General features: G+C 39.7%; 1 protein-coding gene across 2 annotated transcripts in view; it reads right to left on the reverse strand.

Annotated features, from left to right (window-relative positions):
* Positions 1–9,448: 9,448 nt before the first annotated feature.
* CHRM2 (cholinergic receptor muscarinic 2) overlaps positions 9,449–22,841 on the reverse strand; it is an 86,653-nt gene continuing 73,260 nt past the window's right edge. Inside the window, exons 3-4 of one of the 2 annotated variants that reach the window (XM_063395599.1) lie at positions 13,179–14,611; positions 9,449–9,959 (exon numbers count right to left, since the gene is read on the reverse strand). In XM_063395599.1, coding sequence (XP_063251669.1) covers positions 9,938–9,959; positions 13,179–14,572 — 1,416 coding nt within the window. In that variant the 5' untranslated portion in view covers positions 14,573–14,611 and the 3' untranslated portion in view covers positions 9,449–9,937. Of the gene's footprint in view, positions 14,612–22,841 lie in introns of both variants that reach the window. The other variant, XM_063395600.1, reaches the window with a different exon arrangement.

Here is a 22,841-nt window from a genome sequence, read left to right on the forward strand (position 1 = left end):
AATGCATACAATAATCAAAGAGTAAATGATGGAATTGTGTTAAATGAAATTTTTATTTTGCTGAAATTTTCTAGTTTTGGATTGCTTTTCTGATGCTTATGTCATTACAGGTATAAAACTACACCCTCCTTCCCCTTGCCACTTTCACTGTAAGATAATTTGCTGACAAATTTATGGGTGAGATGTGTTCACAAATACTCACTGGGCTTGTATTTGCTCTGAGTTGAAGGTTAGTTTTAAATTTATTTCTAGACAAGCTACTGACCTGATGAAAACCAGCAGAAATTAAAGAAAAACTCATAATGCTCCTTCCCTAAATTCAACATTTCATCTAGGTTCCTCCTTTAAGTGCTTTGCTTTGGGGCAGCAGTACCCACCACCATTAACTAAAATTGACATTTTGTTATCAACAGATTGGGATCACTCCTAGCCATGGAGAAACTAGAGGTGATTTCAAGGCAGTGACCTGGAGATGAGGGGTACTTTATCTCATTAGAAAGTAATCAGCATTGTCTGGGCCCCTGAGGAATTACTGTTTCATGATTAGGTCCATAACCTAATAGAAAGGAAGCCCCTTGGAGAAGGTTTCCTGTAACATTAGGTAAAAGACAATAGAGCAGGAGACAGGGTGTGCAACAGAAATTACTTTAAACCAGAGTCTCAAAGCTTCTCCTGGCAAATTAACAGCCAGGGGTGTATTTTTTTAAATTCGGTATATTTATTGCTTATCCATCACAGTCACAACCTCTGTCAAGCATAACAGGAAGAGCAGGGACTTGTATGGAATTGAATCCAAATCTGTTATTTTATCTTTCCCTTCTGTACAAAATGCAGACTTAGAGAGGGAGGGGTGGATGAAAATGGAAAAAGTGCACGTAAACTACTGCGTGTCCCTTCCTTGCCCTTTGGGTGATTGTCACACTGGGCCTTTGCAGTCAGGTTCTCAGTTGCCATTGTAAGGTTCCCCTCATTTCAGGTTAGCATTTGTGTGGGGTGATGCTATTGTGGTTTTGATGGCACCTTTGGTGAGGTGCATGCTAATAGGGAGTGATGGAGAGGAGAAAACATGCTGGGGATGTCAGACCCTGTAAACAGAGCAGTCCTGCTCTGCCCTTTTCAGCCTGCACTGCACCAGGCTGGAGCTCTCTGCCTTTTTACCTTGTTCACTTCTCATGAAGAGCCTTTGTGAGGGATGAGAGGGGCAGCAGGTCCATTCCAGCCCTGAGCATTGCACCCAGGGTAAGGAAAGAAGGCTGTTCTCCTGTGCCCTCAGGAAACTTACCTCAAAGATGGCTCTACTGTGTTCAAGGACATGCAAAGCTGGACATAGCAGTTGCTGCTGTAAGGACCAAATACTTTCCCAGAACAAAAGACACTCCTAAATACAGAGCAAAGGCATAAGAACCAATCAGCTTTATTTTCTCCCCATACAGTTTGCAGCTTTGTGTAGTGGATTTCTCTTCTTTCCTCCCTTCTCTGCTTGTCTGTTTTTTTCCAGTGTAACGCCAGGTATTATAATTATTGTTATAGCTGCATCTACAAAACCTCTGAAACCCTGGGGCTGGGAAGGCTCTGAAACGTGGACTGAGAATTATCGTGTCTAACTGTAGCTCTTCAAAAGAAGGTCATCTAAGCCTGTCATCCTGGCTCTTCCCATCATCAGTATGGGCAGGAAAAACTGTAGCCAAAGAGACCTTCAACCCATATAAAGAAGGTTCCTTAAATAAGGGAAGATTATGTTTCTACATTGCCCCTAGGAGGGTGTCCTACTTTTGACAGATGAAGCGTGACATACCTCATCTTCATTTCTTGCTGTGGCTTACAATTCTTTGCAAACACCATTGATTTTCACTTTTCAGCCCTCTCTGCTCTGAACTGTGTCTGCCAAGGGATTAACACATATTTTAACATATATCTTTTAAAGTATATATTCCTCCCTTTTTATTCCTCTTTGCAGGGTTCCCAGCATTAGAGGAGCACCTCTATAAGTTCATAAAAGCATAATCATACTGATTTTATCCTTTAGATTATGACCCAAGCATGCCCAGAACAAAAATCATGGTCATTCCCGTTCTCTGTGAAATGCTGTGGAAACCTGCTTATGCTTGTTCTAGTCTGGTGCATGTCTCTGGTCAGCCACCGCTCAAGGCTATGCAAAAGCCATAAAACTTATCCTTCTTTCTTCCTAGAGCATTTCAAAACCAGGAATTCATTTGAAGTCACAGAATCACAGAACAAGCTGAGTTGGAGGGAACCCTCAAGGGTCTCAGGTCCAACTCCTGACCTTACACATCACCATCCCCTCGAGTCACACCATGTGCCCAAGAGTATTGTTCAAATGCTTCTTGAGCTCCATGAGGCTGATGCTGTGCCCACTGCCCTGGAGAGCCTGTTCCAGTGCCCAGTCACACTCTGGATGAAAAACCTTTTCCTGATATCCAACCTATACCTCCTCTGACACAAATCCAGGCCACTCCCTTGGGTCTCATCACTGCTCATCACAGAGCAGAGATCAGTGTCTGCTCCTCCTCTTCCCCTTAAGAGGAACTTGTAACTGCAGTGAGATCTCCCCTCTTGCTTTACCCACTCCTACCCAGCCCCCCCAAAAAATAAATTAACAAATCAGCATTTTATAGAAAAAAGTTTCACTAAAAGTTCCCAACCAATTCCATTATTTTGTAGTTGTCTAGTTCATGTCTTCTCAGCATGAGCAGAAGACTTCAACCCTCCCTTTTATAAACTTATGGTGACTTTTTTCTATACAAGGAAATTACATTCCACGTAATGAAAAATATACCAATTAAAACACTTGGAAACTATGGTTTACTTATTTTTCATTTTAGAAAGCATAACAAAATCTGGGATTTGATGTCTGTATTTGATATGTCTTGTTTATATTTTCTGTGGAACACCCTGAACATCCACTATTTTAATAACTAAGCCTGTATACACTGAGTTCTGCTGTCATCCTTATCTCTTGGCTAGTGGCAGGAATGCTGAAGCCTCACCTTCCTGTTGAAAGACATGCAAGATTGGCAGTAGCTTAGCTCTTCCTACCCAAAATGACAACCTGGCCAGACAAACCAAGAGTATTCTAATTTGTCCCAAAGAGTGTGACTTTTACAGAGTTCTTGCTCCTTTGGCTCCTGGCACTGCTTAGTCTTCCAGTCCAAAATGGGAGCTAAGGATCTGAGCTGGAGAGACTTAGCTGCTTCCTTATTCTTTTATTAGGTTGCATTTTGGTAGGACGAACTTTGCAAAACCACAGATCCATTGTGTCTATAGTTCCAGAAAATGATTTGGTGCAGCTGCCATTGGCAATGCTTCCATTTAGGAATATTGCTCCTGTGCCATATGGATTTAATAATCTCTGCTCAGCCCTGTTTATAAGTGTTTTTCAACTGCAGGCAACATGATAGTAGTGATTAAGAGGGGAGTCAGGAACCTTTGGTCCCTAAACTAAATGAATTAACTCCAGAGTTTTTTGATGCATTCTTTCTTATCTCTTTCCCTCTTACATTGCTTTGCATTTTTCAGCCAAAGGCTTTGATTTTGAAGTGATTTATTTAGCACCTTTAGCAAGCTGTTAATGAGAGAGAGAAACCCAGAGAGGTGGATGAGACTTGTCAGAGACAGATGAGGAAGAAAGGGACAGGGAGAGGGAGGAAGGAGCAAAATGAGGAAGGAGAGGGTGGCAAGACAGAACAAAGACCGAGAGCAGAAGGAAAGGGGTGTTTTGTCTCTTCAATTCTTCAATATCATTCTTGCTGATTTATTTTATTCTTTTCCCTTATTCTGTGTTGGCAGAAGTGAAGTTGGCAAGCCCCATGGAGAAGAAGGTGTCAGTCTCCTAGTGCTGCCAAGTAGGTTCCCACGTCTAGACAGTGCATGCATTGCTTGGCAAAAGGCCAGAAACAGTGTTAATAGATTTGCTAAATAGCAGCATTTCTCTGTATTGATTTTCTTAAGGTGCTCCCAGAACTCAGGATGAAGGAGGTAGCTACAATTTACCTAACTTTTTCTGCTAATAGATGGCCTCAAAAGAGAAGCACTTAATAAAGACACTTGTGGCCTGGTGGCCATGGTCTCAAGATGTGTCTCCGGAGGGGAGATGATGTACATTATGAGGTATTACATTAACTGCAAATATTACTGGCTGTACTTGAAGGTTGAGGTGGTAATTTTTATTGTGCCAAGTGTGATTCTACTCTTAAAGAAAAAGGTAACTTTGCTCACAGCCTGCTGGTGAAACTGTGAGTCTGAGTGAATGGCTTAGGCAGGTAACCTGGAATATCCATGTAGCTTTTCTACTGTGTAGAATCAGCACTGGCAAAAACGTTTTCAAAATATGTGTGGGAAGACAAAAGTTTAACATCAGTGGTCTGAATTTACAGGTAGCCTCAACAGTATGTTTCTGCAATACGGATCTTAAATACATGTATAAATAAGAAATGTACATGTGAAAATAATTGTGCCTTGGGATAACAGGTACCTGTTTGTGTCTCTGCTGTGATTCTTACAAATGTCTTTTGACTGTCAGGGTCTACCTGGTAAAATTTTCCCACCTTACAACTTCTCAGTAAAGTCCCTGCTCTACAGGGTGCAAAGGGACTTAGATACGGGACAAGTAAATAGATCTATTCAAACACATCAATTTATTTGATTTTTCTGAGACAAAGGCAGGTGAAAAGCTGTCTTGTATCACGTTCATTGGGGAAAGGTGCAGGTGAAGAGGGGTGGTGAAATGGCTGAAGGTGAGCTTGGGCTGAAGGAACATTACAGCAAATGGCAGAGGCAGAAATTCTTTGGCAGTGAAGCTGAGACAGGTGAAAAGTCCTGTAAAGGTGGAAACAGTGAAGATCTTCAAACTTTAGAAGGGAAAAATTAGGAAAAGGAAGCCAACATAGAGTGCCTTATTAAAATGGCTTCTTCTCATTCTGGAGTGGCTGGACAAAAGTATCCTGACTCTGACAGAGCTGATGCACCCACCACGCCCAAGAGGCTTCCCCTTCAATCAATCACCTGTCAAACTGATGAGCTGACTGTGCTCCAAATGCTGGATTTACCTGGGCAGGCATGGTTCCCAGTCACCACCACTGGCTCCCTTTGCTGCTTCTGAGCTCTGTCTGCTTCTGAAGTGGGGGTGAGACAGTGTCCTGAGACCCTGAGAGGCTGAATATGCACCTTATCTCTTTACTCCTAGATGCTTTCTGTGCATGCCATGAAGATAGGATTGCATTCATAAGGCAAAGGGAGCTCGACACATATTTGGTTGTTTGTGGTGCCATCTCCCCTCAAAATCAAAGAATTATTTTGCTTGGATGTAAGAGGACAGCTAAAAAAGAATCTTACCTATTTCCTTTCGATACCTGGATGACAGAAATATCTGGAGGAATGTTTTACTGGGGGCCCTTGTCAGAATGCTCAAGGGACATTGAGGTTAAAGGTGATGTTTTCTGAAGGAGGAACAAAGGTGTTGACAAAATGAGGACAGGTGAAGTTGTACTTCAGACCTCTCTTGAACTTCACACTTGCCAAGGAAGTCAGGGAAAAGACGGTTAGAATATTTTTTTCTGGTTACTACATACATTCTCACAGCCTGTGGTTACTATAGGAAAACCATTTTTCTCCATCACCATTACATTTCACAAAGTAGTTCAGTCAGTAGAAAGATTAAATAAACAGAGATACCACATACAAACATATTTTTACTATTATAATTCTCTGTTTAATGCAATGCTTTAACTAGGAATACAACTCAGCAGAAGTACATACACATATGTTGCATGTAATTAAAGTTGTCTCTTCAAAATGTTTCAAACCCTCATCATCTTATTCCTTCATGGCTTATTTTGATGAAATATCTTCTTTCTCCATCTTGTATAACAAATTAGAATGCTGCTGAAGAACACAGACATTTTTCCTCCAAATGAAGCACATTACATCCAAATTCCCAGTTAATATAACTTTATCAAACTTTGCTTTCACTGTATGAATGTTGTGTATAATATATGTATATCTATACAGCATATATAAATATATATCTATAATGTATATATAATCAAGTGGGTCAGCTTTACACAGCTAACCATAAACTTGTGCTTATCTTATTTATATGGGATCAAATGTACGGCATCAAGAATTTGACCAGTCCCCTACTTGTAAGATTCTCAGTTCCTGGTTTTAACCACATGATTTTGGATATCACATACAAGTAGTGCATTCCCTTCTTTCTTGCAGTAGTATTTTCTTTTGAAGAAAAGAATACAGGTTTTTTTTTAAATTTATATATATAAATTAATAACAAGTTTTTCATATTGTTAAGTTAAAAAAGATCTCAAGAAGAGACGAGGTTCTTCCTTGTACATAGAGCTTGAAGCGTAATTTGACATTCATTGTAGATATATTTACATTATAAGCTTATCTGGATAGTATTACACATAATGTATTATTTTTTACACAGTCAAGATATGGTGTCAGTCATGTTAAAACACACTATCTAAAGGTATTTACAAATTTCTAGTCTCTAACTTTCCAACCACCTCAGCTAAGTGGCACCAGAAATAAGGGATAGGATAGAAGAATGTCTGTTGTTTGGCAGTCATGGTGCTCCCACCAGTGTTTTTATAATTATTACTGCCACTACTACCATGATGTGCTCCAGGGAAGGGCTGTCTTTGGAGTAGAGGTGGAGAGACAGAGTCTCCAGCAAGGGCAGAAATTCCTACCTCTTCCCTGAAGCCTACATGAACTGGGGGAAGCAGAGAAGCAATCCAGCTGTGACTGCTTGTTCCTTCACAAGTAAGAGCACACCAGCCTTGTCCCCCTGTGCTTTCTCCAGTGCTGTCAGGTGAGTCAGCCCAGATATTAAACACCCAGTGAAATTTTTCCTTCCAAGGGCACTGTGACATGGGCTGTGCTCACACTGCCTCATGGACCACACACAGCTGCCTCTGCCAGAGTCAGAGCACTTCGGGGCATGTCTCAGAACATGGTTTCTGTGTGCTTCTTGGCAAGTGTGATCAAAAAAAGCCAAACCAAAACCCAAAGAACCCCCAAACAAACACCCGTCCCACTCACAAAAAACAAAAACAAACCCAAACCAACCAATCAAAAAACCACCTCACAGTGGAAAGATGAAAAAGAGTAGTTACTGAATGGCACTTTTCAGGTAATGCAGAACTTTGGAAGGCAAAAAGACACCAGAATTTATTTTCTTTTATTTGGTTATTACTGGAAGGAAATGAGTTTAACAAATCTTCCCAATACCCTGAAATATGAGGCCTGGGAGGACTGATATGCTCATGTAACTCACTAACTCCACAATGTAGCAGAAGAGGCCATTGCAAAAGGAGGGAAGTAAAAATATAGGGGAAATAATTGCATTGGTTGTGGCAAATGATTCCCGTTCAACTCAGCCTTGCTATAATTACATTCTTAGGTTGGGACTCTCAGTGAATACTCTGCTAGTAAGCTCATGAATGAAAGGGGATTCGAGGGAAGGCAGGGCTGCCTTTCTGTTGCACAGAGCAGAAAATTAATCCGTGCATGTGGCAGCATGATATTGCACCACAAGCACATTCACTCTCTGACATCATCCACTGTTGTGCCTAACACAGAGATAACAAAACTGGGGAACAAAAGAGCTGATTTGGCTTTGTTTCATGTGAGGGTTTGTTTTACTTCCAATTTAAAACCATGCAGAAGGGATTTATGGAACTTGCCACTCCACACAGTAGCTTGGATCAGTAGAGGAGGATGTTGCATGCTAGGGAAAGCAGCTTTTGGGTGGGTTAAAGAGGTTGAATACCATCATTCACAGTGTCTGAAAGGAAAATGAAACTGCAAACCTGTAGCTGCAACACAGGTGACACTTGTTAAATTGAGAAAGGAGGAAAGCTTTTTGGTAAAACTGTGGCAAAAGAGGAAAAGCAGGCAGAGAAGAGAGGCTACAGCAAATTAAAGACCATCTCTTAGGCTCCTTCAAGGCAAGATTTTCTATACACTTTAGAAAATAACAATTCTTTAAAAGTCTAGAGTATTTTGTGACATAAAAGAACAGAAAAAGCAATTGTGTAGAAATCATACCCACCCTTGTGAGTGTCTGTAGTGAAAGAAAAGCTAACTTTTTTAAGCTTTCCAATTTCTACCACTTGCATTTTTGTCATCTGGGACTATGAAACTCCAAACACACTGTCAGCAAATACCTCCCTCATGCACAGGGCCAGAGTTTGTTTTCCTGCCCTTTCTTTTGCAAAACTTTACATTTTCACCCTTAAAACCACCACAATTTGTCAAAAAATCAAGATTTTTACAAAGTATTTTAAGGGGAGGGAGGAAAAACATCAGCATCACTCTTCTCCACTCCCTCCCCTGCCCCCAAGCTGCATTCATGTCAGGTTTGCAGCAGGTTGGCTGGCAGGATGCTTTACCTATTCAGTCATGCTAAGCCACTGCTGTGATTAATTTTGGGATACAGGAGTGGCAAGGAGAGGTGAAAAATTCAAAATCAAACTGTCAGCAGAGACGAAAAATCCAAAGTGTGCCCCCCCAGCACCACGGGAGAAACTGGGAGCTGTGTCCTGAGGCAACACTCACTCCTCCACAGGAATGTCTCACTCATAGGAATGAAGAACAGAGATGAAAATCAGCCAAAACTGGGGAAGGGGACAGTGAGTTTGCTAGCAAGTCCCACAGACAGATGGACACATTCAAATCCATAAGGAGATAAAATAAAAAAGAAGTCTCTGCCCTTCTGCTCCTATCTCTGGATGCCCAGGAGCTGCTGGGCCATTTCAAGGGTTTCTTCAGTGGTGTGTGGGCTGTTCTCATCACAGCCACACTTCTTGAAGGCACCTTTTATCTATTTTCCTCCACTAGAAGCGTATAAAACAGAGGGTGGATACATTTAGCACTTGCTTTTGCCCCCTTCATGCTTTGTGAATGTCAAACAACAGATCTCTGGGGTCCACTTGAGCACTCCCATCCCCGTGAGCTTTTGTACAGCACAAAAACAATGAAAGAAAGAAAGAAAGGAAAAGCCAGTCTGACCTATATAGATGTATTTGTTGTCCTTGGAATGTCTTTCATCAGTCAACTTTCAAAAACTTTGCTATCTTTGAATAGATCCTATAATTCCTAATAAATCAAATGAAAATCTCAAACAGTAAGAAGGCTGACAAGTTTTTCTTAGATTTTGTTCTCACTGGAAAACAGATTTCAAATATTGCTTCAGCTGTCTTATTTCCCTTTCCTTTTCCTTTTCCTTTTCCTTTTCCTTTTCCTTTTCCTTTTCCTTTTCCTTTTCCTTTTCCTTGTCCTTTTCCTTTTCCTTTTCCTTTTCCTTTTCCTTTTCCTTTTCCTTTTCCTTTTCCTTTTCCTTTTCCTTTTCCTTTTCCTTTTCCTTTTCCTTTTCCTTTTCCTTTTCCTTTTCCTTTTCCTTTCTTCCTTTCTCTTTGACCACAGACCTCTTTAATACTCAGAAAAGTTGCCCACTGGATTGATGCATTTCCAAGCTGCTGTTCTCTTCCTGGAACATGAAGGTAGGGCTTTCCCATGACAAGACAAATCACTCCCTGTGGGCTGTCTCTTTCTGGAAATAATGGAAGAGGAAGAAAAGGAGGCTGCAAGAAGTGCTAGCTGCACTATTTTGTTGTTGGTCATCAGTTTTGGGGATTTATTTTCTTTTTCTTTTTGTTCTCATGAGTCACCTGCACAGTGTGTTGATTTCTGTGTGAAACAGAAGTGGCCAGTGCAGCACATGGTGTGGATGTGCCACTGGGATCCTCTGGCCAAGCCCAAGGTGAAGATGTGGCAGCTCCAGCAGCAGGGGCACCTGGGGCCTCGGGGACCACAGGGTGCAGGTGGCAGCCAGGGAAACCAAAGTTACCCAGGGAGAGCTGCTCTTCAAGACTGACATCTAGATCCTGCAGGACTATCACTCAGAAGAGAAGTGGAACCTGGTGAACGTAGTTTGGGACACAAAGGAAAGACATGAAAGATCAAAGGATATTTAAGAATTATTATTTTGCAGTTCTGAACCATTATCACATTTTTGTCTTACTGAGTCACAACCAGCTGAAGACCCAAGATGTTCCCAATATCTGAGGGCACATTCTGCCTCTTCTCTGCCTTTAGGAGGGGCTAGACTGTGCAATAAGTGTTGGCTCTGCACCTCCCAGCAGCTGGCAATGCACACAAGGCGGACAGGATTCCATGCAATATCTTGAATATTAGTTGTTATTTTTCATGTATATAAACCATGTAGGGTTGTGTGTTTGCATGCCTGTGGATCCATACATAGGTGCACTATGACATCTATTTTTACACTGTTTAATTGCCTGCAAATGTCAATGTACCATGAAACTTTTATGGGGTGGAAACACAGAGGACTGTGTGTCCTGCAAGCCTTTCAAATATACTGTAACACAAATCAAAGCACCTTGTCTTTTAAGATCAAAGGTGAAGGTCATGCTAGAGAAAAGTGCTAGAAAACTTCAAACTGATATTTTTCCTGATATTTTTGCTTGTTTTTTTTCATGAATGCTGGCGTTAAAAGTACTTTTTTTTTTTTCCTTTGCTATTTTGAGTGTCATCATATCACACGATGAAGGAGTGTAATTGTAATCTATCTATTGCACTTCTTAACCTGTAGGAGTGTCCTTAGCTGTTAGATTAATTCATTATGAACAAAAGATAACTTCAAATGTGAGAATAAAGTATTTGCACACCTGCCAGAAAACCAGAGTTAAAAAATTAAGCATGGCTATACAAACCATTATTTCCCAATTTGAGTACCTGTACTATTGATACCCTCAGCACTTGCTGAAAGAAAGAAGCAGGTGTGTTTCTTTCATGAAACTTTTCTAAAGAAGTCAGATTTAGAAACTGAACATATTTGATTTTATTTTATCTTGGGATTTTATCTGGATTTTTTTAGCACTGTAAGAGAATGAACAACCTAGGAATGTGTAAGTCCTTCCTTTGACCTGTCAAGATAAACCTAGTGAATGAAGTTTTAAAAGGCAAACATTACTGTTCAGCAAGCTTTGTCATTGAGTTATTCTTTCTTACAAGCAGGAAGATGAAAGCAGTGATAGTAGATATGACTCAAGGCAAGTGAGGGTTGAAAAATTAGATCCTTGGGTGTATAGAAACAGTTATATTAAGATGAAATCACTAGGGATATGAATTCAATGACTTCACATTAAGATGCATTAATCCGGAGTTTAACGTGGCCTTAATTTGCTGCAGTTTAATCCTCCTCATTTTCACTTTCTGCTGAGAACTTGTACTACAAAACGTGAAAACTGTCATGACACCAAAGTGCTTTGACACTGTGTTCCAATAAGCTTGTCAAATCTAAAACTTAATTCTGCAAGATTAATTTCTCTGTAATCTCAGAGGCTGCTATTTTGAGGTGCATTTTGGAATACTCTAAAGTAGTAGCATGAAATAACAGAATGAGCTGGTGTTCTGTTTGGTGGGTGGCTTTCACTCCAGAAAAGAGACCCTCAAGATGCCGTCTATGCTCTTTTTGGGTAACAAAATATACAAATGTACCTTTGTTAGGGCCCTGGAAGTTAGAGGCACTAAGAAGGAGGTAAGTAAAATATGCATAACTCACAGACAATCTCTGTTTTCAGTAATCTGATACCCTTTGACCTGTCCACAAAGTGTTTAGTTTTGCTACAATAAATATCAAAACATTGGAATACTAAATTCTTTGTTAGGCAGGAATAATCTAAATTTTGCCTAATGTAGAGTAGCAAAAAATATTTGAACTAAACCCTTGCCAGACTATTTCAATATCTGGTTTTCTATAATCACATTTTCTCTCTCTGCCTTTTTATTATTGTTACCTATTGACTTACAGTCAAAATATGGCTCTCAGGCAGTACAAGGCAATGTAACCAATACCTTTTCCAGAAAGCAAGCATCTTGTCCAGGATTCACCCAGAAAGAGCCCCAGTTTCACACTATGGGTTTAGCAGAGCTTGATCCAGGTGGGTGTGTCAGTCTATCTTATTCTTTTCCTCAATAAATTAATCATAGAATCATCTTTCAACAGGTCATGAGCATGCTTATTTAATATTAACTATTCATTCTGTGAAGCCTCAGAATACCTCTTCATTTGTACATCCAACTTTAAATGGATGTAGACTTTCATTTTCCTAATAATAATCTTGTTTCTATTCTTCAGCGAGACCCTTTGCTTGGCCACCATGGTGGCTGCCTGGATGAGACCTTTAAATTTACATCTTCTTTTGATATTCAATCATGCCCTGGACAAGTAAGGTACAGAAAGGAAGAAAAGGATGATGGAGATAAAATACAAATCCACAGGTCGATGTCATGTGACGAACAAAGTGAACAAAATCGTCTCAAAAGCTTTGGTTTACATGGATGCTGAAGAATCTTGGCATGTAGCATTCTGGATGAGACCACATCTTTTCACTTTGATCTTGCCATGATGAAGTAGCCACAGAACAAAAGCCCCTGGGAGGGGGCAAACATCAGGCTTGCAACAATATACAATGATTACATGTTGTGCATAAGTACACTTTCAGAACTTATGTGGTTTTGGAAATGGTGGTGTCACAAACAACAAAAAAACTTTCATCATGATTTACCTAACATTAAGCTTCTTACATGACAGTGGCAAAACAGCTTTAGACAACTTTGAGCTTTAGAAAATTTCTGCCATGATTGCTTTGGATAATGCAATGATCTTCCAAACTCCTATAACTCTTCCACACAGTTATTATTAAAATTTGGTGGGTTTTTTTTACCTAGATGAAGATGTAAAAAACACACAGAGGAAAAACAAGAAAAAGAGAATGAAAGAACAAGTATTTTACACAGAATGACCAAAAGTCGTAGACTTTAAAGCCCTTCTGCAGAATACTCTCAGAAAGTAAGGAACTGTGCCTCCAGTCCACATACTTGAATAATTTCTCAAACATCCCAGTGTCCTAAAGATTTATTTTCATTTATTAAAAAAAGTTCTAAAGTGTAGTCCTCAGGGGTACAGCTGATGCCCCTTATCAGTATTTCCAATAACATCCTGGATTGCACATTCCATAGAAGAGCATAAAGTGCTATAGCATTGAGGGTTTTTTAAATTTAATTTGGAGCTCCTTCACCCTTTCCATAATCATTTTTATTATTATTTTTACCTTGTAGCTCCTATATTCTTGTAATGACACATGAGAAGGTGCTTAAAGGTCTTCTTGAAGGTGGCGTTGCAGAGCGCGTAGCAGGCGGGGTTGATGGTGCTGTTGATGTAACAGAGCCAGTAACCTAGGGTCCATACCGTGGTAGGGATGCAGGATGCACAGAAGCTGTTGATGAGCACCATCACATTGTATGGGGTCCAGGTGATGATGAAGGCCAGGAGGATGGCCAAAATCGTCCTTGTCACTTTTTTCTCTCTAGAAGGGGGCGGTTTCTTTTTGGCTGGCTGTTTTGTCATCTTGACGATTTTCCGGGCTACGCTGTTCTGCTTTTCCTCTCCGTTCGCGCCTACGATCTCCACGGTAGTGTTGGTAGGGGCACAGCAGTCTCCCTTTTGGGACTTGGTGACTATCCTGATGCATGTCAGCTTGGAGTTCTCTGCTTTGACATGGTCTTGGGAGGCAGAAGCCTGTCTGGCATCTTTGGTAGCTTCATCCTCTTTTAAGTTGGAAGCAACCACACTGATGGAGGTGGAATCGTTGGAGCTCTCCTTCTCCCCTTGAACACAGTTATTGGTCACAGTCTCTTCACTGGTTTTTCCATTCTGAATTTTGCTATGCTCCAACCCATCTCCGCTGGTTGGGATGTTGTTATTGTTTGGTTTCACTATTTTACCTTGCACAAGGCTGGGGGAAACTGTTTCTTGGTTTTGAGCCGCTTCCTTTTTTCCTTTCTTTATCCGACTCTTACTGGCTCGAGAGATTTGCCAGTAAAGGACAGTCATGATGATAACAGGCAAATAGAAGGCTGCAATGGCAGTGCCAAAAGTGACAGCAGGGTTGGATAAAAACTGGATGTAGCAATCCCCATCTGGGACAGTCCTTCCTCCCACAATGAATTGCCAGAAGAGAATTGCAGGGGCCCAGAGGATGAAGGACAGCACCCAGGCAGCTGCGATCATCATGCCGGCCATTTTCGTGGTGCGCTTCACGGGATACGTCAGGGGCTTGGTGACACAGAAGTACCTGTCAAAGCTGATAATGAGCAGGTTCATTACAGAGGCGTTGCTGACCACGTAGTCAAGAGCCAGCCAGAGGTCACACACCACAGGCCCCAAGGGCCAGTAGCCTATCACAGTGTAGAGGGTGTACAGGTTCATGGAAAAGATGCCGATGATCAAGTCAGCGCAGGCCAAGCTGAACAGGAAATAATTGTTGACAGTCTGGAGGTGCCTGTTGACTTTGATTGACACCATGACCAGGATATTCCCAATTATGGTGACTAAACTGAGAGACCCTGCCACCAGAACGATGAACACCACCTCAACAGTTTTATAGCGGCTCTCCAAGGCCATCACATTTTCAGTGGAAGAGTTTATGTACGTTGAATTATTCATTTCACTTCTGATAACAAGACACCCAGTTACAACTTAAGCCTGCAGAGGAAAGAAAAGAAAACAGATACCACCAGGAAGTTAGTCCCTTTGCCTTTAAGGAATGGATCTCAATAAACTGACTTGGCAAATTTTAAACCCAGAAGATGTATTCAGGAAAATCCAGTCAGTTTTGGTGAAAGGAAACACCCTACAGTGTACAGTTTAGGAATACAGAATAATAGACTAGCTCTAAATATGTGGGAAAGGCACACATTTGGACCCAAAACTACATTTTTAAGTTCTCAGATGAATTTTTCTCTTTGTTATTTTTAAAACTAATATTGACTTGAATATTTTGGAATGGAACATGCATATTATTTTCTTTCTTGCTAACAAAATAGTTCATTTCAAACCCTATTCCAAATAAAAAGTCCAGACTAGAGGGTCTAACATTCTTATAACCCAAAGTGAAGCTATAATCAGCTGAGAGGCAGATCACGGGAAAGAGATCTCTGTTTCTGTCTTCCTTTTATTTTCCACATGGGCATGCTTCTGTGAGGTTTATGGAATGGTTTTTATCCTGTCTCCCCCTAATTTTTTACCTTGCAGTTCATTTTTTAGGGACCACATACAAAGATTTTGGTACTGCATTAACGTAATTAGTCTGTCAATAAACAAAAAAGGGTGGGTCTGCCAAAGATAACAGAGTTAGTAAACTCATCTCAGTTGAGCATTTGACTATCCATTAGATACATACATATTTTATTGCTTTTTTTTTTCAATTTCAGTAAGATTAAAGTTATTTTTTACTTATTTTTACTTACTTTTGAGTATTTGTATCTGGATAAGGCATTGTTGTTTGTTCAGGGTTATTTTAAACATGATATCTTTTGATGCTTGCTTGATTTCACTTTTCCCATTATTTTTCAAATCACAATATTTTTAATCTGTATCACATTAAGCTACAACAAAAGGTCTGAAATGGATAGCAGGGTAATGCTAAATAAAGAAACAGATAAAAATCAGTTCTGTTTACACATAGCAATTATTTTTGTGCCCTGTATACCCTACTGGCAGTGCTCAATAAATAGTAATTAAATTGCTAGTGATACACATTTGATAGAAGACTGAGAAAACAGTGCATGCTTTTGCCTTCAGGATATATTCTATCTTTTTGTGCATCCCCTGGAAGTCAATAAAATGCACAGGAATTGTACTGCCCGTCTCTGAGTGCTCATTATTTATGAACTATGCTCAAGGGATTATTGAAGCATGAAGGCCAGATGTGACAGGGAAGTTAGGTTTTTTCTAGTTACAATATTCTGCTTTTTTTGCTCCCCACACATAAGGCATCACTTCTTTAAGAAAGAGTCTCCAAACATGGTGGTGCAATCAAAGGAAGAAAAAAAAAATCTGTGTATGGCTCATCTATGCACCAGGGATTAGAGAATTCTCCTCTGGTCCCTCTGACTAACCTGCTGATGCACAGACAGATGCAGTCCATGTCACTTCAAAGGAGCAATGCATTTTTACTGTCATTTCAGAACTGTTCTTTTTCTTTTTTTTGTTTTCTTACAGATGCAAAAGAAAGAAGATAATGAAAAATGTCAGCACAGTGGCAAAACCCCTTCTTGACCCTGGGAAAAATAAGCGAGTCTGTCTCCATGGAAAAGCCAAAATGCTAAACAAGGGTAAAAGGTTTTCAGTCTGAGGCAACTTTGTAATCTTGCAATTTATACTTAAAGAAATACAACTGGCAGAGGGTGGGGCTCTTGCATTTGCCTTTGCTGTCAAAACCAGCTAAAATTTGTTTGCCAATTCCATGTCAAAGTGAATAAATGAATAAATAGAGGAACATAAGGCTCGACAGACATTTTTTTCTTGCTATCAATTTAGAGGTACATCACTAAAATCCTTGGGATCAAGATAATAAAATAAGGAAGAGGAATGCTTTAGTTAAGTATGAGCTTTGTACAGTAAGAATAGGCTGAGTGGAATGTAGCAGAATTTCTACTCTGTGCAAAAACATCAATGGCACACCTTTAATATATAGGACTATCATTTCAGCAGTTCCCAGTCTATTTTTCTCCCAGAGCTTCACAGCTGAGCAGCTGGGTATCCAGTTAGATGTGTAAGACATCAATTTTTTGGACAAGCTAAGGATTTCTCCCAAGCAGAGTTGTTTATGAATATTCTTACAGAATGCATTTTTAATGAGGAGACAAAACCATGCATAGAGATGTATTGATAAAAAAAAAAATCAGCTGAAGAGAGATCCAGGGCTCTGCAGCTACCTCTGGTGACAGAAAGTGAGTGGGGGAGAAAAATGCAAATGAGAGACAGTGGAAAAAATTGTGTTTGTTCTAAGGAAACAAGTGTTTCTCTACAATGTATTTTTGAAAAACTGTTCAGAGCTCTGTTGTCATTCCACTGAAGAACAAAATTAATTTTAAAGACTTGAAACTTGTGAAACCAAATTACCATGTCCCAGCTAACTTTATTGCTGAGTCTTTTCAGGTAAAATTTTTACCCACTTTCACTGGAAATACTGGTGATTCAGTGAAAATTCCCCTGATTTTATGGGAATCTATGGGATGCAAGGAGATGGATGAAAGCTAAAAACTAATCTTACCAGCCAGGAATAGGATGTCATTGTGTTAATATGAATGGAAGCAAAGCAAAAGAGTCCCTTTTTGGTGGTCTCTTTTTGCACAAAACTTTCCAGCCCTTAGGAAGACTGGTAGCTCTGGGCTGCAAGTCACATAAGCAGTTACAGCTTTCTGAGGTACAAACATCTGCTGCTGCCAGCCCCAGTAAAAACTTCCCTTTGCCTGTGTCAGTGTGCTTGTAAAGTGAAGCATATTTTGCTGTGTATGCTGATGAGAGGGTGCAGGGCTGGAGAGACACCTCTGATTTCCACTGACACAGCCTGTGACTGCTCAGAGTACTAAAATTGCACACCAGAGGCAGGGCTGTGCACACTTCCTAACCCAAGAGCCCCTGCAGTCTTCTGGGCTCCTCCCTGCTGGCTCCAGTAAGCTGGAATCAGGTGCACAGGGAGGGTTCTGTTTCTCCTCGTGGCCGCTTGCTGCCTCGGTACAGGACTGCCTGTGGACTACTTTTGCTTTTGTCTTGCCACAGAGCCCATCTCTCCTGCTGGAGAGGCAGTTGTTATGGCAGCAGATGTTATCCATCAGGCAGACCTACGGGGCAGAGGCATTTTGAGGTAACATGACCTCCTGTGTGACAAATACCAGATCTTACTCTTGAACAAACAGAGCTCTCCTCTGCAAGCCCATGGGTGTTTGTGTGAGTTGCACAATATGGCACTGGCTCCCATGGGCTACCATAATTTATCCTTCTATACTAAGTGCATTCCTGCTAAACAGAGAATACCCAGAAAAGGAAAGGAATGTCTCTTGTGACCCGAAAAGCAATCAAGATCATTTTCTGAAATGTATTTCAAAGTATATATGACTTTTTGGAGTGGAAACACCATAATCACTGCACGGAAAATGTCCAAAGCCAAGAAATCCACATATAAAATAATTCATTGTTTGATATTTGATATGTACTTGGGAAATATTCCCAGTGCAGTAGTTCCTCCCTCCAAAGAACTCATGGTACTGAAAATCATTCCCTTCTATTGACTGGGCAACAGTTTAAGGCAGAACTGGGGCATACTTAAGCATTGCACCCTGCTGAGTTGTACTTTCCACTTACCCTGACAGGAACACATCCATTTGGGGCAGGCAAATCTTGCAGCAAACATTGTAATTTTAATTTTAAAATATATCTCCAACATCTATTACAAAACAGACTACAGAAATGTTTGGTATATTGAAAAAAATGGCTGATACATCATGCCTTTCAAAGTTTGTTAGACAAACTCTTCTTCTGTATTTTGCATATTGACAAGTTAAATTTGGTAAGGATTTAATGTTTTTGAATTCTCTGAAACCATATAAAGATCAAAACATAAAATAAGCAACAAATGATCAGCACCTGAAAGTTACGTATCTGTGATTTAAATGGGATTACCCAAGAATGTATGTGCATTGCAATTCTGAGTGCACATCTAAGTCTCAAGCAGAAGGGAATATACTTCTTTAACTTTCATTTTTTGATCTAGTGCCTCTCCAGCTCAAACCTATGTAAAATGGATTTGAAGTTTGATGTAACAATAATGGAATTTTTTTTTCCTGAACTGATTTTTATCCTGAGCTGAATTGATTTGATTCTAAATTTCTCCCTGGTACAATTTTAAACTCACAGTATGAAAACAAAAAGAGAGAAACAAAATCCCTTCATCTGTGATAAATATCCTAGGTCTGATAGCCAGACTTTATTATATACTTAAGGAGAGAATATAGATATAGTCTGGACTTTTGGTAGAAAATACATTTCAGAAAATACCCGAACATTTGAAGACTAAAATCTTCAACACACAGATTATATTCTGCAGTCCTTTTGAAACCAGAAACATCTTTGCTAACTGTTATTGTCTTGGTCTGATCTGTTGGCTTTTTTTATTATTATTTTTTTTATTTTCATGCACTTTTGTTTCTCTCAATCAACACATGTCCCACAAAAAAGATATCCTGTGGGCCTGCTTGGATCTACTTTTCCCCATCTAATTGTGAAGGATACCTTAGGGCAAAATTAACAATTTCTGCACAGGTCTTGAAAAAACAAGTAGATCAGAGTAAAAAAATATTAAAATAAGCAAACCAACAATTTGCCACATGCAACAATTGAAACAAGGCAGAAATGAAAATATTCCCCCAAAAGCAGCAGGGGACTGTACATGAGTAGGTGTCAATGCTGGCACCAAAACTGCTGCCTTAGGGTCTGAGGATTTGTAAAACTGTTAACTACGTCTTGCACACTGCTGCTCTTTCAGTCTAAAACTGTATAGAAAGAAATATAGAAAAATATATAAAACTCTATAGTGTCATGAGCCCAACTTGTTGGTATTACACAAGTAGAAGTATAGACAGTACAGTAAAAAAAGAATCCCAAACAATAATCTCTCTAGTTTCAGGAAATAAACAAAAAAATCAAAAAAGGTAGTTTTTCCTCATAGATCTGGATAACAAAGTATTTTTGATGTATTGGTACACTTATTACTATTTCAATACATTGTTATGATAGTCACCCATTGGTACTAAGGCACATGAAATATTATCTTTCTGTCAATATAGATATGGCTGCAGATATGTTTTTTGTTTTTCAGGACCTGTGTAATCAAGAGAGAATTTGCATTCTGTCTTTGGGCAGCTGATACCATTACAAGCTAAACTCTCTGCTTGCTACTGCATTGGGCAAACCTGAAAAATATGCTTGATAGGCATAGTTCAACCTAACTGGCTTTGATCCACAAAAAGGCATTTTTAGCTCCTGGACTAGAGAAGATACTTTCACTCACATGCCTCCTTATGCTTGCTAGGATTTTAATAAAAAACATAGGTCCAAACCTAGTGACAAAATAACCAGTTCTCCAGGTGAAGTTGTGGAAGGTTTTCCTCTCTGTTCTTGTGGAACCGTGAGATTTATCCTTATGATAAAAGTGACTGAATACAATAGTCCATATCATTCCTTCTGAGTCCCACCTGCAATCCTCTGCACCTCAGCTTGTCAGAGGTGCTTACACAGTAGAGGGAATTTTCAGAATGTCAATTGTACAGCAGAGGGTTTCAGCATTACATTTTAGACAAAATAAATATTTAGAGATGCTCTTGCTGTTGAAAGCTAGAAGAGAAGAGCATTTTATGTTGGTTTTTTTTTTTTTTTTTTTTTTTTTGGTTGTTGTTGTTTTGTTGTTTTGTTTTTATGTAAGGTGTAGAATATGTCTATTTTTTAAGATCAAAATAAATTTGTGATCCAGAAATTAGAGAAAAAAATTTAGTCTTTGGAGTATGAAAGGCAAAATTGAAGCATCCCACAGCTTTCTCTAGAGGGCTGAGTTAAATGGATAGGATCTCCATCTAGAGGCACAGATAAGCAGCTGCCACATAAAACAGTCATTTCCTGTAGTAGAATTGGCTTGAAAATATTTTTAAAAGTTACTTACCTTTCAGGCAGAGGAGACCCACATTTTTACTGTAATTTAAATTTTGTTATAATAAATGAGCAGAGATGTAATTTGATGAAAACCTGAAATCATTACAGTTAGATATTCCTGGAGCTAGCAGTCTGGATGAAGAGGTATATGACCTGGGGTAAGCTCAGTCAGTCAGAGCATGGTTCTAATAACAGCATGGCTGTGGTTTTGATCCCTGGATGGGCCATTCTCTAAAGAGTGGACTTTGTGATACTTGTGGGTCCTTCCAAATCAGAATATTTCTGTGTTCTAGTTAGACTGGCACAGCCAGTGTACAGAAACACGTGCTGAGGCCTGAGTTTATTCTCTGCAAGCACCATCGTTTAGTCATCAATTTGGGCATGACTCAGCTCAAAGAGTTGTTTCACAGAAGGCCATAAATGGGTTGGAAGAGAGGATGATGTCATCAAAAGGTAAAATCTGGGGACTAGCTCACACCACACACACATTTCATCAGTGCACCTATACTTATTTCTAGCGGCAGAGGTTATATGAGAGACGGAAAAGGGACATCAAAGTGACAGATTTCAGTAAGTCACTTCTCCTTTCCACCTTGTGCTGCACCGCTGTTGTTGGAAGTTGACTGAAGCTCCTCACACCCATCAACCTAACAAGTTTTGTCTGACTATAACTATCTTCTTTGAGCACTTTAGTTAAAATAGTCAGGCTAGAACTCAGACTAAAATTATACCTATCCTCAGCCATGAGAAAGGTTGCCTCAGCAGCAGAGTTATTTAAGTTTCTCTTCAGATTGAATTGAAGACCATGACGTTCAAGGATATATCTTCTGAAGGAAGAGTGAGATGAGAGTTAAACAGTCCCTCTGCAGCCCAGCACAAATTGGAGGCCCAGTACTTCATTATCCTCAGATCACCTACCACACCTGTGCTGTTAAATACAAAAACCTTATGAAAACTGCTCAAAGTGCCTGAGTGACAACTGGTGAGGCTGGTGAAAGAGGAGGGGATCAGAAGGCTGACTGAAACCTACTTAGAATTTATATTTACCCAAAGCTAATGCATAAGAGGAATGTTTCTCTTTTAGAAAGCTTACAAGCAGACCTAAAAAAAATCCCCCCCAAACCAAACCTCTAAGCAACCAACTAACCCCCCAAGATAAAACAAAATAATAAAAATCAAACCCCAAACTTCACTCTTTCTAGTCTTTTCTGGCTTAATTTTTTTTTCAAGAGCCTGTAGTAATATTGGTCATGAAAAAACCCCAGAGAACTGCAATACAGTGCAGGGAGGGTCTCTCAAGGAACCCCTTCAGCCTTCCAGTGAGTCCAGAAAAGATCCTGTGATATTTCAGTGAATGTCTGCAAATCCCTCCAAGTCATAGAAGTCCTTTTGGGATTGTGAGTAAACCCATGGAGACTCTCACTCTGTTCTTCAGACAGTCACAGCAGGGTCTCTGGTGGGGATAGTAACATATGTGAGCCCAAAGAGACTCTTATGTCTAAAGCTAAAGAAAATCTCTCCCTTTCCCTAGGTTGTAAATGGTGTAAGTACCTGGCTTTTGCATAGGATTTTCTTATTCACTCATTAAGATCTATCAGACAATCCTCAAATCTGCTTTGGAAAGTACCTTATTTCTTTACTCAGCAAATGCTTTTAAAATTCTCCTGAACACCATCATGGTCAGTCTTATATGAAATTCTCAAGAGCTTGAAAATTAAGTTTGTTCTTCTGTGTCCATAAATTCTGGGGATTTTTACACATCTTCCATCTTACTTAACAGCTTACCTAAGATGTAGATTAGAAGCACAGAGAAGAATGCTGACTCAGGTATAACAGGGAATGGCTCAAATTCTTTGCAAGTATTTAAGCATAAACTGAAGTTCAAACTTGTTTCTGAGAGGGCAGCTAAATCTTTTTTATGCCTGTATTACTGTAGACTGCATTTGAAGCAGTGATGATGAAATACTGAAGGAGCTTAATTAGGTTCTTACCTTACCATAAAGTAGTGATATCTAAATTTCCAAACCAGAATCTATACTTTCAAGCTCATTCTGCAGTCTGAGAAAAGTTTGTGAAAGATGGAAAGTGAGGCAATCGCTAACAAAATACTTTAAAAACCATTTAAAAATCTCAAATGAAGTGTTTGCTACAGCTAAGTATAAACATGTTGATCAGAACCATGATTGTTTGCTGTCTGCATGATCATCTCCCCTTTGTGAACAGAGAC

This window comes from Prinia subflava, chromosome 4, assembly GCF_021018805.1.
Source record: "Prinia subflava isolate CZ2003 ecotype Zambia chromosome 4, Cam_Psub_1.2, whole genome shotgun sequence".
NCBI classification, from domain to species: Eukaryota; Metazoa; Chordata; class Aves; order Passeriformes; family Cisticolidae; genus Prinia; species Prinia subflava.